At 36.1% G+C, this 16,364-nt stretch overlaps 1 protein-coding gene across 2 annotated transcripts in view; it reads right to left on the bottom strand.

The window, feature by feature from the left end:
* Positions 1-16,364, bottom strand: part of ALKBH8 (alkB homolog 8, tRNA methyltransferase) — a 67,948-nt gene that overhangs the window by 45,164 nt on the left and 6,420 nt on the right. For both annotated transcript variants that reach the window (XM_037047724.1, XM_037047725.1), the window contains exons 3-7: positions 13,082-13,319; positions 9,131-9,262; positions 8,406-8,501; positions 6,359-6,463; positions 5,063-5,133 (exon numbers count right to left, since the gene is read on the bottom strand). In XM_037047724.1, coding sequence (XP_036903619.1) covers positions 5,063-5,133; positions 6,359-6,463; positions 8,406-8,501; positions 9,131-9,262; positions 13,082-13,319 — 642 coding nt within the window. The remainder of the gene's footprint in view (positions 1-5,062; positions 5,134-6,358; positions 6,464-8,405; positions 8,502-9,130; positions 9,263-13,081; positions 13,320-16,364) is intronic.

Genomic DNA, 16,364 nt, shown 5'->3' with positions numbered 1-16,364 from the left:
ACCACACATGGGTAAGGGACCAAACTGTTCCTCATCTGTGCCCCTCCTACCCATCTGGATGCATGTGGTTTCTTTAATTCTGTAATCTTCAAACTTGCATTCAACTTGATTTCTGATGGTTCTAAATTATGGTTATTATATATTTTAGCTGTAATTTTGATGTGGTTGTTTTTAATTTTGTGTGAGAAGGTAGGCCATGTTTACCTATGCCACCATCTTGAATGAAAGTTGCTACAAATTATAACTAAAAAGACAGAAGAATTGATACTCTGAAGGCTCCAAATAAAACAAAATGTTCTATTTTATGATGCCACACTATGAAACAGACAGATAGCAGATTGCTGGCTGAAATAGATTTATCTCTTTATCATCATCCTTATTGCAGAAGCATGAATAAAGGAGATCTAATTCCATATAAGCAAGATAAAGAGTACACTTTAAGAACTGCCAGCAGAATCTCTTTTGCCCAATTTACTCAAAGCGAATTTTAGCTTCCAAGAGATCTTAAAAGATGAGAAAATTATACAAAAGCTGGATCTTTAGAACATAACTTGGTAGAGAAAATGCTGAAAAGTGAAAAGTGAATTCCGTGTACAAAAGCAAACATGATCAAACAAGACAGAGCATTTATTTCTGGCCCACAAACAGATCTGCTTGTCCACATAAATTTTGAATGTTAGAGACATATTGGGTAAAAAAATTAATTTTGTCCTATGCCACATCAATTGTACTATGATGCAAGTAAATATCCTGTGTCAGAGTTATGTTTTCTTTCCCCATCTACATCAATATACACAGCCATATAAAAATAACCATGGCAGCCCTGGCTGGTGTGGCTCAGTGGACTGAATGCTGGCCTAAGAACAAAGGGGTCAACAGTTTGATTCCCAGTCAGGGTACATGCCTGGGTTGCAGGCCAGGTCCCCAGTAGGAGGCACAAGAGGCAACCACACACTGGTGTTTCTCTCCCTCTCTCCCTCCCTTCCCCTCTGTCTAAAATTAAATAAAAAATATTTTAAAAAATAAAACCATGGAAGATATAAAGCATGCACAGGTACACATATACACAAATGCAAAAGAAATATACTCCCACTAGGGTGGCAAACCATTATCCTTTTAATGCTAAGGGCACTGCTGAGAAGATGGAAAATATAATAAATAACCCATAAAAGGTAGTAGAGAGATCAAAGCTGCACAGCAGAGACAATCCGTTTGACAGAACTTAGTAAGTGTAAATATTCCAAGGACTAGCAGGTAAGGATAAAGTCTGGGTCCTGGGATCAAGATAAAAATGGGAAGGAGAAACTACTTGGCTTCTGAAGCTATAAATATTGTTTATATACGCAAATTGTGAAGGCTGAATATGAACTTGGAGATGTGGTTACTATGCCCAGGGTCCATATTGTACTTGTTTTTTAAGCTCTATATATAAAATATCTTTTTTCCCCAATCTGTGTTGAATATCAGAAAATATTGAAATGTTTGCCTGTTAAAGCAATAAACCCCTAAATAAGAAATACTCTGTGAGTCACTCCTGACAAATAAGTGATGAGAATTGCTCCAGCAGCAGAACATCTCTGGGGAAAACTGCACAGATACCAGCCTGAGAAAACCCAAAGAAACCCTAAAACCATCCAGGTGGCAGTAAAGAAACTGGGTAGCTCAGGACATTTCACAAAAGATCTGTATTCAATACCCTATTTCATGAGATTAAGCAGGACACAATAACTTCTTACATGAGCCTGGAAAGAGAACAGATAATATAATGAAAGATGAAGCCCCCTAGTAGGCACTCAATAAACAGAGTCTTCATTAGCAAAATACCTAATTACCCAGGTCACTCAGTAGTAAAAGCCATAATAAGAAATACTTTCTGATGAACCAGCTTCTTTAAAATTAGTACTAGCCCAGATATTTCTTAGTTCAATACCATCAGATACCTTTATTCACTGTGATAACCCTTTTGGTCAGTCTTTCAGTGAGTCTTGATGCTATAAATATTAGCCAATGCAATGTAAATACAAAAAAAATAAAATAAAAATTCTTGCCAAAGAAAGAAGATTTCCTGAAGATGATGAAAGGGATGTCATTGAACCACTTAATATTTGAAGATCTGGTAGAATCAGGACTTTTATAACTGAAGAAAAGAGATAAAATAACAATGATATACAATTGTTCCTTCAAAATGAAATAATTTGTATTATCAAAGGAGTAAGAGAGGCTTTAGAAAAACTGATAAAGCCTTTAACAACTTTTTTTGGGGGGGAGGCTCTATTATAATCAAGCCACAAAAGTGAACTGCTGGAGTTCCACCCAAGATGGAGGTGTAGGTAAAAACCCTTCGCTTCCTCGCACAACCAAAAGAAGGATAATAACCAATCTAAAATTAATAAACAACCAGAAGTGCCAGAAAATCAAACTGCATGGAACTCTGACAACTACGGAATTAAAGAAACAGTCAAACAGACCAACCAGACCAGTAGGGCAGCAGAGGGAGAGAAGCCACAGCAAGGCCAAATGAAGGATACCCAAAATGAAATAAAGCAAAATATTCAGGGAACCAATAGTGACCGGAAGGAAACCAGGACTCAAATCAATGACTTGGAACAAAAGGAAGAAATAAGCACCCAACCAGAACAGAATCGAGAAACAAGAATTTTTTAAAAAATGAAGAGAGACTTTTGAACCTCAAAAGGACAATTTGAAACATTCCAATAATTGACTCATAGGGGTACCAGCGGGAGAACTACAGCAAGAAACTAAAAACTTATTTGAACAAATAATGAAGGACAACTTCCTCAATCTGGTGAAGGAAACAGACTTCTAGGAAGTTCAGAAAGCCCAGAGAGTCTCAAAGAAGTTGGACCCAAAGTGGAACACACCAAAGCACATCATCATTAAGTTACCCAAGATTAAAGACAAAGAGAGAATCTTAAAAGCATCAAGAGGAAAGGAGAGTTACCTACAAAGGAGTGCCCATAAAGCTATCAGCTGATTTCTCAAAAGACACCTTGCAGGCAAGAAGGGGTTGGAAAGAAGTATTCAAAATCATGAAAAGCAAGATTACATCCAAGATTGCTCTATCCAGCAAAGCTTTCACTTAGAATGGAAGGGCAGATAAAGTGCTTCTCAGATACGGTCAAATTCAAGGAGTTCATCAAGACCAACCCTTATTCTATGAAGTGTTAAAGGGACTTATCTAAGAAAAGGAAGATCAAAAATATGAACAGTAAAATAACAACAAACTCACAGCTATCAACCAATGAACCTAAAAAAAAAAAAAGAAAGAAAAACAACAAAAACTAAGCAAACAAGTAGAACAGGAACAAAATCAGCAAAATAGACATCATATGGAGGGTTTTCAGTGGGGAGGGGAAAGGGATGAATGGGGCGAAGGTACAGAGAAGAAGAAGCATAATTGGTAGGCATTAAATAGGGGAGAAGTCAAAAATGGTATAGGAAAAAAAAGAACTCAAAGAACTTATATGTACAACCCATGACATGAACTAAGAGTGGGGGGAATGCTGGAGGGATCGGGGTGCAGGTTGGAGGTGGGGTAAGGTAAAGGGGCGAAAGTTGGGAAAACCGTAACATCATAATCAATAAAACATACTTTTAAAAAGTGAACTATCATATTAGAAAAATAACACTAAAACAAAGGTATATGACTTATTCACTGTTCTAAAAATTACTGCATATTTGAAATATAATCTAAATTTTGCTAAATAAAACTTTTAAAGTATCTTCACAATTTTTAGTTTATTTTTTTCCAGGTAAGTACTAATCAAAACAAGGTTTTTTTTTCTTATTTACAATACATATTTGGTTCTAGTTTTAAGTAGATGTACATTAAATGGTCATTTTCACCCTTAGCTGACCAAGGCTATAGTACTTGCAGAACTAATTACTTGTCCAATAACATTACTAGTTCATTATCACAAGGAGGTTTATGTCAAGGGTGTATCTCAAAATACGCATGTAAAACAAATGCAGGCTGTGTTTTACAGCAGAAAAACCTATCAGAGAAGGAGTATTTAAGAGCAAAAGTCTACTCGACTCCACAGGGGGTATATTATTCCCACACGTCCTAATACATCCTACCCCTTGTTGGATACTTCCCCTGTGTTCGCCCTTAGGTAGGGAACCACTATTTACTAGTACTATAGTAAACAGTTTTTCCTCTAGGAACAAAATCAGATTTTGAAGCAACTCTACTTAGATTAGATGACCTCATATTGATTCTTCTAGATTTAAAATTCTGGTTCCTATCTGAAGTTTGTATGGATCATTTTAAATCATATTTCTTCTTTTGTTTTACTGGGATGACATGTAAGTTTCAGGTGTCCAATTCCATAGTCCGTTACATTGTGTGTTCACCACCCAAAGTCAAGTCTCCTTCCATCACCATGTATCCCACCTTTACCATTTTTTACCTCCCCCATCCCCCATTCCCTCTGCTAGCCTCCATACTATCTTCTGTCTATGAGGTTTTCTGGTTTTGTTTTTGCTTTTTTGGTTGCTTCTCTAGCAGTTCAGTAAAATGCAGCTATACAAACAAGTCAATGAATAAACATGAATCTCTTACTCTTCATTTGTAAAAATGAAATCATTACCCTGCACTACTCAAAGTTTTTGAAGACAGTGAATCTGGTAATATAGGTGAAAAAGTTTACAAAATTCCAGACACATTTTTAGTTGCTTCACTTTTCTACAGCCTACAGCTACTACCTTTTGCCACTAGGTGGCAATGCTGCTTCAGTAAATTATTGTGCCAAGGGGAAAAAAAAAAGTCTGTATCTTATATAACTTTTAAAAGTAAAATGTGTAAAAAAATTAAATTACAGAAATTTTCCTGGCATCTGAAGAACTTACAGATAAAACTTTTGACACTTAAAAGAAACTCTGATAACTTCACATTCTGTAAGAAATAAAAGTGCTAATAGTTGTTTTTCATTTTAAAAATCTTCATCTGAATTAATAAATGTGGAAAATCCTATGAAAAAGGACACTATATATAAGGTAAGGCATTTGTTGATAACTAATAAAAAATCTAAATATTTACCTCCGATCCCAAACTGAGAGAAATGATCTCATCCTCAAAAGCAGAATGTGTGTCAGTATGAGCAGGAATTCCTGAGATAGAAGATAATACATCACTTCATTTTCTCTTTTAATAGATTCAAGATATCTCTAAAGATAGCCCCACATTATTATGGTGAAAACATTATTGGATAATCAAAAACACACTATAATTTTAGCTAAAAAGAAACATTTAGGGTCAATGTGACTAAATACATAAACTAAATTAAATACACACTAAAGATATCCTAACTTCATGTTTAAGTGAGACTTGATTCTAAAAGCAAGGCTTGAAAGTCACTGCTTAACTAAAACATTTACTCCACCCCAGCCCAAGAGAAAGCTATGAGAAATAAATAAGTCATTTTTTCCCTTAAACACTCAATTCCCAAGAATAAAAGCAATAGTCAGGTATGAAAGCTAAGCATACAAATAATTAAGATATGGTTTCCTTTACCAATCTCTCAATCTATGTTAACTAAGCATCTCTTAAGTGAAAGGAACTTTGCTACCTGGTGAGACTATATAAAGCAAATAAGATAGTCCCTGTTCTCAAGGAGCCTACAGATCACTGTTAGGATTGTTTGGCAAATAAGCAATCGTAAGACAGGGTGATAAATGCAGGAGAAAAATCCATGACTGCTGCCATTAATAAAACTTTTAAGATCATTCGATGACTACAAATATCAGATGAAGATGCTGCTAACAAGTGTAAAAAATCAATAACCTAAAAATTTTTCAGGAACATGTCATCCTAGAATTGTCTTCCACATTCTCAACAGAGAAAAAAAGAACAACATCATCCAACCAGTTAGCCTTCTTCTCTGTACAGATATAGCTCAATTCCAGATCACTGCAATAAAGTGAGTCATAATATTTTTGTGGGTGGAAGGTCTATGTCTTCAATTTGTAAAAAGTGCCAACATCTGTAACACGATAAAGCAAAGGGCAATAAAACAAGGTATGTTGGCATTTGCAAATTATTTGATTTCTTCCATTAGACATGTCTCCTATGTTTTTAAAGGAATCTTCTCCCTCTCTAAATAAAATACTGTGAGGGGAACAAAAAAAAGTCAAAAATAGCAATTGGGTCTTTTTACACTTTGAGACGCAAGTTTCTCAAGAGACTGACACAGATTTGCAAGGGATTTAAAGTCAACACAGCAAAACATAAGCAAGTTATTCTGAAAGTTTGAGAAAAAATAGTATATTTGATCTTAGAGAGTTATATTCTGCTTAGTTATGAACTGACTGTAATTTTAAAAGAAGAAATACTCACCATGCCCAGGTTCATACTGGTTCACAGTCAATTGATCAGGTTTATGCCTAATGACACCTTCCTTCAACCATTTCTCCAAGATGCTATCACAAATGTCAGGAAGACCTGAAGTCATTTGTCATAAAGGTGAAGCATATTAAAATACTTACTTTGCATATTTTATCTAAGATTAAAAAATAGTCACTGTGATAAAAATCTAGCAGCTTTTAATTTAGTAATCAGATCCAAATATAACAATAAACCCACAAGCAAAGCAAAATAGAAAGAAACCTTCCTACAAATCTTTTAAAGTGTGTGTGGGGGGGGGAGATGGGACAACTGTAATAGCATTATCAATACAATATATTTTTTAAAAAGAAAAAAATACAAAACCTGTGTGCATGTGAATACAGATGAATGCTCAAATAAATAAATATATAAAGTTATATTGATTTTATCAAATTAAACAAACAAAAATAACAATTTTGCTGACCGTAATTTCAGTATTTTGTAAAACAGCAAGAAAATTATAAAATCCGCCATGTTCAATACTGTAAATTAAACTGATCACTTTTTAAATTTAAATTATTCAATATGTTTTAAACCCATTTTAAATTATTTCTCTTTAAAAAAACACTTTTCAAAATGGAACTTTCACTGAAGTTATAAATGTTATTTCATGGCAGAAGGTAACCCTTAAATAAGACCAAAGTTATAAAAATATAGATAAATTAAACTCAACAAACAATTCAATCAAAGGATTAATATCCACATTATATAGTAAATTCTTAATAATAAATTAAACACTAGCAAAAACTTGTAAAAATATGAAAAAGAATTCACAGAAAAAGAAATACAAATGACCAATCTCACTACTAATCAGGTAATTATAAATTTAAAAATTTAACAATTACCACATGTTGGTTAGGAAGGGGGGAAGGGGTGTACAGTTGGTAAGAACAGCATGTTATAGTTGTTTTAGGGGCAATTTGTCAGTATCTAGTAACATTTTTAAATCCTCACCCAAGGATATGCCTTTGTCAATGTTTTAAAGAGAGAGAGAAACATCAATGTGAGAGAAAAATAAACCCATTTGCTTGCTTCCCATACATGCCCATACCCTAGGGATGTACCCTGACTGGGATTGGTACAGCAACCCTCTGGTGTACAGGACAACACTTCAGCCAACTGAGCCACTCAGACAGGGCTCTATTAACAGTTTTAAATAAACATAACTGACATCATTCTAATTTACTAATCTCCCTTTAGAAACTCTTTATTGATGCATAAAGAAGCATGTTCAAAGATAGTCACTGAAGCACTACTTCCAAAAAAGCTAACAACTAGAAAAAAGTCTATCAAAAGAGAACTAATTGAATAAGCTATTACTATCATTCAAAAAAATGAAAAACTATATAAGGTCTCCAAGATATATATATATCATAAAGGGACAAGAACAAGTTGGAGTACTACATGTAATGTATGACTATACAATTTATACAATACAGTGCTACATATTTATAACTATACACTCTTAAATTTGGATCTAAACTCATTTTGTAAAGGTTTGGAATAGCATATGCTAATCTGTTAACAGTACTACTTTTAAGAAGAAGTAGGTAAGTACAAACAATGTTCAAGAGAAACTTTAGCTTTATCTGTATGCATGAAGTTTATTAACACAAAACTCCACTATCTAGCTAATTAAAATGTTTCAAGTTTAATCAACTTAAAACTTGTTTTGAAAGTTTACCTAAAAATGACAAATGGAACACCCTAAACTATGATATATTAATAATATATTAAATTATTTCTGGACCAGCCCTGGCTGGTGTAGCTCAGTGGATTGAGCACAGGCCTGTGAACCACACGATCGCGGTTCGATTCCCAGTCAGGGCACATGCCTGGGTTGCAGGCCAGTTCCCAGCAGGGGACTCATGAGAGGCAACCATACATTGATATTTCTCTCATCCTCTCCTTCTCTTCCTCTCTAAAGATAAATAAATAAAATCTTTTAAAAATGTTTAAAAAAATTATTTCTGGACCAGTTTGATTAACAATCACTTACCCCCAGGTAATGGCTTGTCTTTATCTATATTATTATTCTCATAGTGGAATTCATAACCAAAGTGCTTTACTCTTCTGTGTTTTAAGGATTTTTGAACTGTATGAAGAGAAGAAAATAACCTATTTGCTAAAAAAGAATTTCATTCTTTCATGTATTTCAGAGTCAACATTATAAGTAAAGATTACTTTAGTAACAGTAACTTTTGTTAACTGCTAAATTATTGTCTTTAATAAAATTAATCATTCTATCTCATAACTTAAGAGTTTTTCTCCCAATCAATCTGGAAGACATGTACACTGCCACTCACAAGACTGCTAATGATCTGGAAAGAGTCAGAGTAACTAATTTGCAAATACGTCCACAAGGCTCTAACTGCGTAATAAAGGAATGGCAATGAGGGATATGCTGAGTCCTCACAGGAAATCTCCTTGTGAAGGAGAGGATCGAATAAGATGATACACATAAAACTGCTTACAAATGCTTACAACGTTGGCTAGTCTATATTAATCAGTTTGGAGTTTAAAATTAATAGCTATATAAATATCATTTATTATTAATGCTACTAAGATCTGCTGGTAAGACTTGCCTAACATTGGGTCCAGACTACTTTAAGTAATTTTGAGGAAATATCAGAGTTTTAATAAACCAAAGAGGGGGGAAAAAAGAAGGATCGCTAACATAGCATTTTGCACTTTTAAAAATCAAATTTAAAAGGTTTTACTCACAATTTTGATTGTCTTTATCTTCCGTCCAGTTAATGCTTTCCAAAAGCAGTTTCTCATCCTCAGCAGAAACAATTTCTTCCACTACTTTGAGGCCTGGAGGGAGGGCTTCAAGACCCAACTCTTTCCACTGCGCTGTAGAAAAACAAATTAAAATAGTCACATACAAAACTTAAACTTCCTATATACAAATAACTCTATCCAATAGCCATTTATCAGTTCAAAAAATTCCCAATCCTCATTTTATAAAACAAATGCTAAAAGGCATAAACATATTAAAAGTGCAAAACAAAGACCAAGATAAAAATTATGGTACGTTTTATCCACTGCAATTACCCACAGCAAATAGAACAGTTACTTAAATATTCTATTTGAACACGATCGAGTCATGTTTTAAATCTCACTAAGAAACAAAGTTTCTTGGTTCTGGACAAGATGGCGGCGTAGCCAAACACAGTATCCCCATCTTCCCACAACCACATCAAACTTACAACTAAACTATGGAACAACCATCACTCAGAACCACCTGAAATCTAGCTGAACAGAAGTCTTACCACTCAGGATATAAAAAAGAAGCCCATCAGGATTTGTATGAGGGGCAGAGACATGGAATGAGCTAGTCCTACACCCACATGTGGTGGGAAAAGAAGTTCCCCAGACTCTACTGGCTGTAAAAGCCAGTGCGGACTGCAGCTGAGCGAGAGGGAGGGCCTCTGAAGCGCCAAGCATCCCTCTTAAAAGAGCCACACACAGACTTACTGGGACTCATTCCTCCCAGCTCCAGCATAAGGGCAGCAGCTCAAAAGGCACCAGGGACACATGAGCAGGAACTGAATTGTCCGGCATCCAGGTGAGAGCTGGAGGGGCAGCTTTCTCCCAGCAGAATGCTATCCGAGGCTACCAATCCTTTTCTGAGCCCTCCTCCTACAGAGCCAGCAGGTGAGCACCATATCTGAGTAACATTGTTCACCCCACCCTGTAGATTTCCTGAGACCTCACCTCAACCAACTTGTGGGCCCACTCAAGCCCTTGCCAGTGGCTTTTCCATAGTTTGCCATAGTTCATGCTTCAGACTTTTCTGACATCTCTTAAGCATGCAGCATCTGGTCCCAGTGTGCCCCATACCTCTTAACTAAGTGGCCCTAGGCCAGGCACAAGCAGCAGCCACCCTGGGTTTGTAGCCTGCCCTTTCCCAGTCACCTCTAAAACAAGCAAGAGCAGCAGCCACCTGCAGGTCACTTTATAGCTCATGCCAGGTGGCAGCTCGCCTTGGCCGGCACCTCCCAGGAGGCCCCAGAGCCAGCTTCAGACCACATCAGTACCACCAACCACCTCCAAAAGCAACTCACTCAAGGGGTGGACTCAGGGGGCACCAGAACCCTGCTGAAGTAAGGCTGGTGGGTCCCTGTACAGCTGATCCTCCACTGTGGTCAAACCTAGCCCTTGCAGCCCATCAGCATAGAGATAGTAACTTCCTCCCATTGAGGTGCCAACAACAATTAAGGCTCAACTACAACAGGAAGGTATGTACAGCCCACAGAAGGAGAGTATCTGGAGTGCCCAGCTTGGGCAATAGGAGAGGCTGTCCTACGGACCCTACAGGACACCTACTACATTAGGCCACCCTACCAAGACAAGGAGTCAAAGCAGCTCTACCTAATACATAGAAACAGACACAAGGAGGCTGCCAAAAAGAGAAGACAAAGAAACATGGCCCAATGAACGAACAGATCAAAATTCCAGAAAAAGAACTGAACAAAAATCCAGAAAAGGAACCAAACAAAATGGAGACAGACAATCTATCAGATGCAGAGTTCAAAACACTGGTATATTATAAGAATGCTCAAGGAACTTAGTGAGGACTTCACAGCATAAAAAGATCCAGTCAGAAACAAAGGTTACACTAATTGATTTAAAACAATTCATAAAGAACAATGATATAAAGAAAATGAGGACATAATAAAACGCATCCCAAATGAAAGGACAGAACAAAACTCCAGAAAAAGAACTAAACAAAATGGAGACAAGCAATCTACCGGGTGCAAAGTTCAAAACACTAGTTATACGGATGTTCAATGAACTCAGGGGAGAAGTAGATGGACTTAGTGAGAATTTCAACAAGGAAGAGGAAAAATAGAATGGAGATAGAAAACATAAAAAAGCACCAGTCAGAAATGAAGACCACATTAACTGAAATGAAGGACACATTATAGGGAATCAACAGTGGAGTAGATAAAGCAGAGGATCAAACCAGAGATCTGCAAAATAAAGCAGAAAACACCCAATCAGAACAGCAAAAAGAATGCAAAAAAAATGAGGATAGTCTAAGGAACCTCTGGGACACCTTCAAGCATATCAATATTTGAATCTTTGGGGTACCAAAAGAAGAGAGAATGCAAGGAATTGAAAACTTGTGTGAAAAAATAATGATGGAAAATTTCCCTCAACTGGTGAAGGAAATAGACATACAAGTCCAGGAAGCACAGAGTCCCAAACATTATGAACCCAAAGAGGGCCACATCAAAACACATCACACTTAAAATGCAAAAGGTCGAAGACAAAGAGAGAATCTTAAAAGCAGCAAGAGAAAAGCACAGAGTTACCTACAAAGGAGTACCCATTAGACTGTCGGCTGATTTCTCAAAAGAAACTTTGCAGGCCAAAACAATTGTCAAGACAAATTTAAGTGATAAAAAGCAAAGAACTACAACCAAGATTACTCTACCCAGCAAAGTTATCATTTAGAATGGAAGGACAGATAAAAGAGCTTCCCAGACAAGAAAAAACTAAGTGTTCATCACCACCAAACCAGTATTACAAAAAAATGTTAAAGGATCTTCTTCAAAAAGAAAAACATTTAAATAAAATGGCAATAAATCCATAACTATCGACAATTACTTTACATGCACATGGATTTAAAAATGTTCCAATCAAAAGACATACAGAGGCTGAATGGATAACAAAGCAAACCCCTTACATATGCTGTCTACAAGAGACTCACTATAGATTCAAATTACACATAGACTAAAAGCAAAGAGATGGAAAAATACATTTCCTGAAAATGGAAATAAGCAAACAAAAAAAGCTGGGGTAACAATACTTACATCAGACAAAACAGACTTTAAAACAAAGGCTGTATAACAAGAGACAAAGAAAAACCCAGCAATTCCACTTCTGGGTGGTTATCCAAAGAAACCCAAAACACTAAATGGAAAGACAGACACATCTGTATGCTCACTGCAGCGTCAGTTACAATAGCCAAGATAAGGAAGCAACCCCGAGCATCCATCAATAATTGAATGGATAAGTGGTACATATATACAATAGAATGTGACTCAGCCATAAAAAAAGATGAAATATTGCCATCTGCAACATGGATGAACCTAAACGTTACTGTGTTGGGTGAAATAAGTCAGAGAAACACAAATGCCATATGACATCACTTATATATGGAATCTAAAATGCAAATTAAACTAAGAAAAAGAACAGCAACAGCCTCATAGACAGAACATGTTGACAGTCGGCAGATGACTGGGGATTTGGGGAAATGGGTAAAAAAGGTGAAGGGATTGAGAAGTACAAATAGAAGTTACAGAATAGTCATGGGGAAGTAAAGTACAGTGTAGGGAATGTAGTCAATAATGTTGTAATAACTATGTACAGTATCATATGGGTACTAGATTTATCAAGGTGATCATTTAATTAGTCACATAATATCTAATCACTGGGTGGTACATCTGGAACTAATATAATACTGTATATCAGCTATAATTGAAAAAGGGAAAGTTATTTAAAGCAAAAAAAAGCACAAAGAAACAAAGTTTCTCATGATATCTACAATACGTCCCTCTATAAACACATGAGGTTGTCTACACACACTGACACTCAACTTATGAAAGGTAAACTCAAACAGAAGCAAGAACTAATTTTAAAAAGATACATGAATGGTCATACCTTTTTCCACATAATTCAAGTACAGAATGATCCTTTGTCCTAGGTCATCAGCTATTTCTTTTCCATTGAGGGAAACATAGGCTTTCTCGGACTCTTCCACAGTTTTGTATCTCACGAATGAGTAGGGCTTCCTGGGTGGCATCAAGAGAGCGTCCACCTGTCCGAGTTTCTCCAGCACCGGAAGCAGCTGGTTCCTACTCACACCGTTACCCAAACCACCATTGGCAACAACCAGAATCTTTAAAGAACAATCAAAAAAAGACAGTTAACATGAAAAATTGGTATCAACCTGTTTATTTTGAAAGAATATTTTTAAATATTATAAAATAGTATTATTTTAAAATAAGATTTCTACAAGGGTGCAATCATTTTTCAAAAAGCGGGGGTTCCTTACAGTGGTTATTTGGTTTTCTAATTTCATGCAAAGTATGTACATCAATTTATTATATTCGGGAATTAAAAATACTCCTACATTTTAAATAATAGATATTTTAAATAGTCTTTTCAGTAAATAGTCTTTTTAAATAGTCTTTTCAGTCATTCTTTATGACCTACATACAAATTAAAAGGTAACTTTTTACTGTTCATAAATAAAGCTTAATAAAAGCAAAAGAGGAGGGGAAAAGGAGAAGGAACAAGGAGTTACTAACACTCGAGTTTTGCTGGACACTGGCTATGTACCTTGCCCTACTCAAACCTCATGACCATAATCTTCACAACAATTCTACAAAGTGTAGTATTAGCTTCACTTCATCCAGAAAGAAACTGAAGATCAGAGAATCAGATTAAGGTCCTGATTAGAAGAAGCTGGTTTCAAACTTATTCTTGTCAGTTTCCAGAATTCACACTTTGGTATCACCATTACACAGATTTTAGCAAAAACTAAAAGTAAAGGTACTGGCTCAAAGAAAAACCAATTACAGATTATATTATATATAAAATAGGAAAATTTTCCTCCAGGCCTGAATCATTCATTTTGTAATTAAATTTTTTCCCTTTTTAAACTTCATGCTACTTCCTGCCATTTGTAGTCCTGCACTAAACTTCATTCCAGGGATTCTGATGATTACAGCCTAGTGCCCTTCTAATCTCTGTACTTAAAAAATAAAAAATAAAAACACTCTTCATGGTGTTAAGATCTTTAATTTATAATTCATGACTCCTAAAAAATTTGTAGCATAACAAAAGTAAACCACTGACAGCCTACTCTCATCAGTTCCATCATTTATACCAGATATTGGCCAACTTCTGAAAAGGGTCACATAGTAAATATTTTAGGCTCCACGGGTCATATAAGTCTCTGTCACACAGTCTTGTTTTTATTTAACAACATTTAAAAATGTAAAACTCTCTATGCCCAGTGTGGCTCAGTTTGTTGGGCATTGTACCGAAAACAGAAGTGCCTCTAGTTCAATCCCTTTTCAGGGCACGTGCCTTGGTTGTGGATTCAGTTCTGGTCAGCGTGCATGCAAGGGGCACTGATTGATGTTTCTCTCTCTCACCTTCTCCCTCCCTTCCCCTCTCTCTAAAAATAAATAAAATCTTTTTTATTTGTTTAAATTTATTTTTAGAGAGAGGGGAAGGAAAAGAGAAAGAGAGGGAAAGAAACATCAAAGTGTAGTTGCCTCACATGCCCCCTACTGGGGCCCTGGCCCACAATCCAGGCATGTGCCCTGGACTGGGAATCAAACTGGCGACCCTTTGGTTTGTAGGCCTGTGCTCAATCCACTAAGCTACACCAGCCAGAACAATACATAAAATCTTTTTAAAAAATATAAAACTCACTCTTACCTCACGAGCCAGATTTGACCTGAGGATAGTAGTTAGCTGACACCTGATTTATACTAAATTGGAGATTAGAACATAATACACTAGTTTTATTATATAAAAAATGGGAATATCTAGAACCTTGTTTTAAAAGTATGTAATAGAATTGTCATAAAATTGGATAATAAGAAAAGTAAATCGCTATTCTTTTTTGGGACAACCAATACTTTATATAAGCACGTGTACATGTACCATAATAAACAAACACTAATATAAAACTATAAAATGCAGTGTAAAATTTAGCCTCAGATGGCTTGTCCTGGACCTCATTCAGGGAGGTTCATAATTTGGTTATATACAGCCATAATTACAAAAACATTTCCATATTCCCCAATCTAAGAAACTGCAAAGGTTTTATAACTGGCAAGTGTCCACTGAGGAGCTGAGGAAGATGATGAGGTGTGACTTGGAGAATACTAGCAGTACTCAAAGATGCTATCTAAGTGATTTGCAGGCAATTCTAAGGGCAAATGACAAACATAAAAAGTTCAGTGTTTCCCATTACATATGAGTTATACAATGTAATTAAATGTGATAATTGATTTATTTATAATTTTCGCCCAAGCAATTTTCCTAAAAATATGAAGAAGGAAATCCGGAAATGTTTTAAAAGTTATCTTCAGTCCTGACAATCTGAAGATCACTGTTCTAGAAAACTCTCACAATGTCCATAAATTTACACAAAAGCCCCTACATGTATAACACATGGTGAAAAGAGCATTTGTTCTCCCCTGGATAGATAACACATAATTAGAGGTCCTTCTATAATTGTATTCTTTTCCCTTAAAAATATTGTGGAGGAAAATATCAAGCCTAAATAAGATGACATTTTGGAAGTCACAAAGGTAAGAAGAAAGCTTCTAGAGATACGAGAGAAAAGACCGGCCCAACCAAAAACCCGCTTCAGTAGCAGCAAAGACCTTGAGCGCATTTTTCTTACCACTTCCCTTCATGACTCACGTGGGGAAGAGAAAGCAAGTTACACTTGGGAAGAAATGAGTACAGGGTACGTCAGTATAGTTTTCTGAATACCACACAGCTTCAGGCCTCTTGGGAGAAAATGTTTGCAGACATATTAACCCTAATCTATTGTCTATCCCAACCTTTTAAAATGTATTTGGTTTAAATTCTCTGAAGTCCTTCGTACGTAAGAAAATTTAAGTAAGGGCCTTTTACCTGCTAAATTTCAACCTTCCTCAACAAAGTACTCACTCCTAAACTGTGAAGCGGCACAGAGGACAGCACTCACAGGATACAAGGGAAGAGTACTAGTATCGGTCTAAGAGACAAGAGACCTAAATTTTAATACCAGCTTCACCTTCTCAGCTGTTGTCTTTGGTCCTCAGTTAAATGATGGCTAAGCTCCCTTCCTACTCTTAGCCTACATCATAAGAATACTTGATATATTTTCCCTGGCTGGTGTAGCTCAGTGGATTGAGAGCGGGCCTGCAAACTA

The sequence above is a fragment of the Sturnira hondurensis genome, unplaced genomic scaffold (assembly GCF_014824575.4).
Source record: "Sturnira hondurensis isolate 20B ecotype Veracruz unplaced genomic scaffold, ASM1482457v3 Scaffold0006213, whole genome shotgun sequence".
NCBI classification, from domain to species: Eukaryota; Metazoa; Chordata; class Mammalia; order Chiroptera; family Phyllostomidae; genus Sturnira; species Sturnira hondurensis.
The sequence above is the reverse complement of the archived record's forward strand: the minus strand, read 5'-3'. Positions and strand labels throughout refer to the sequence as shown.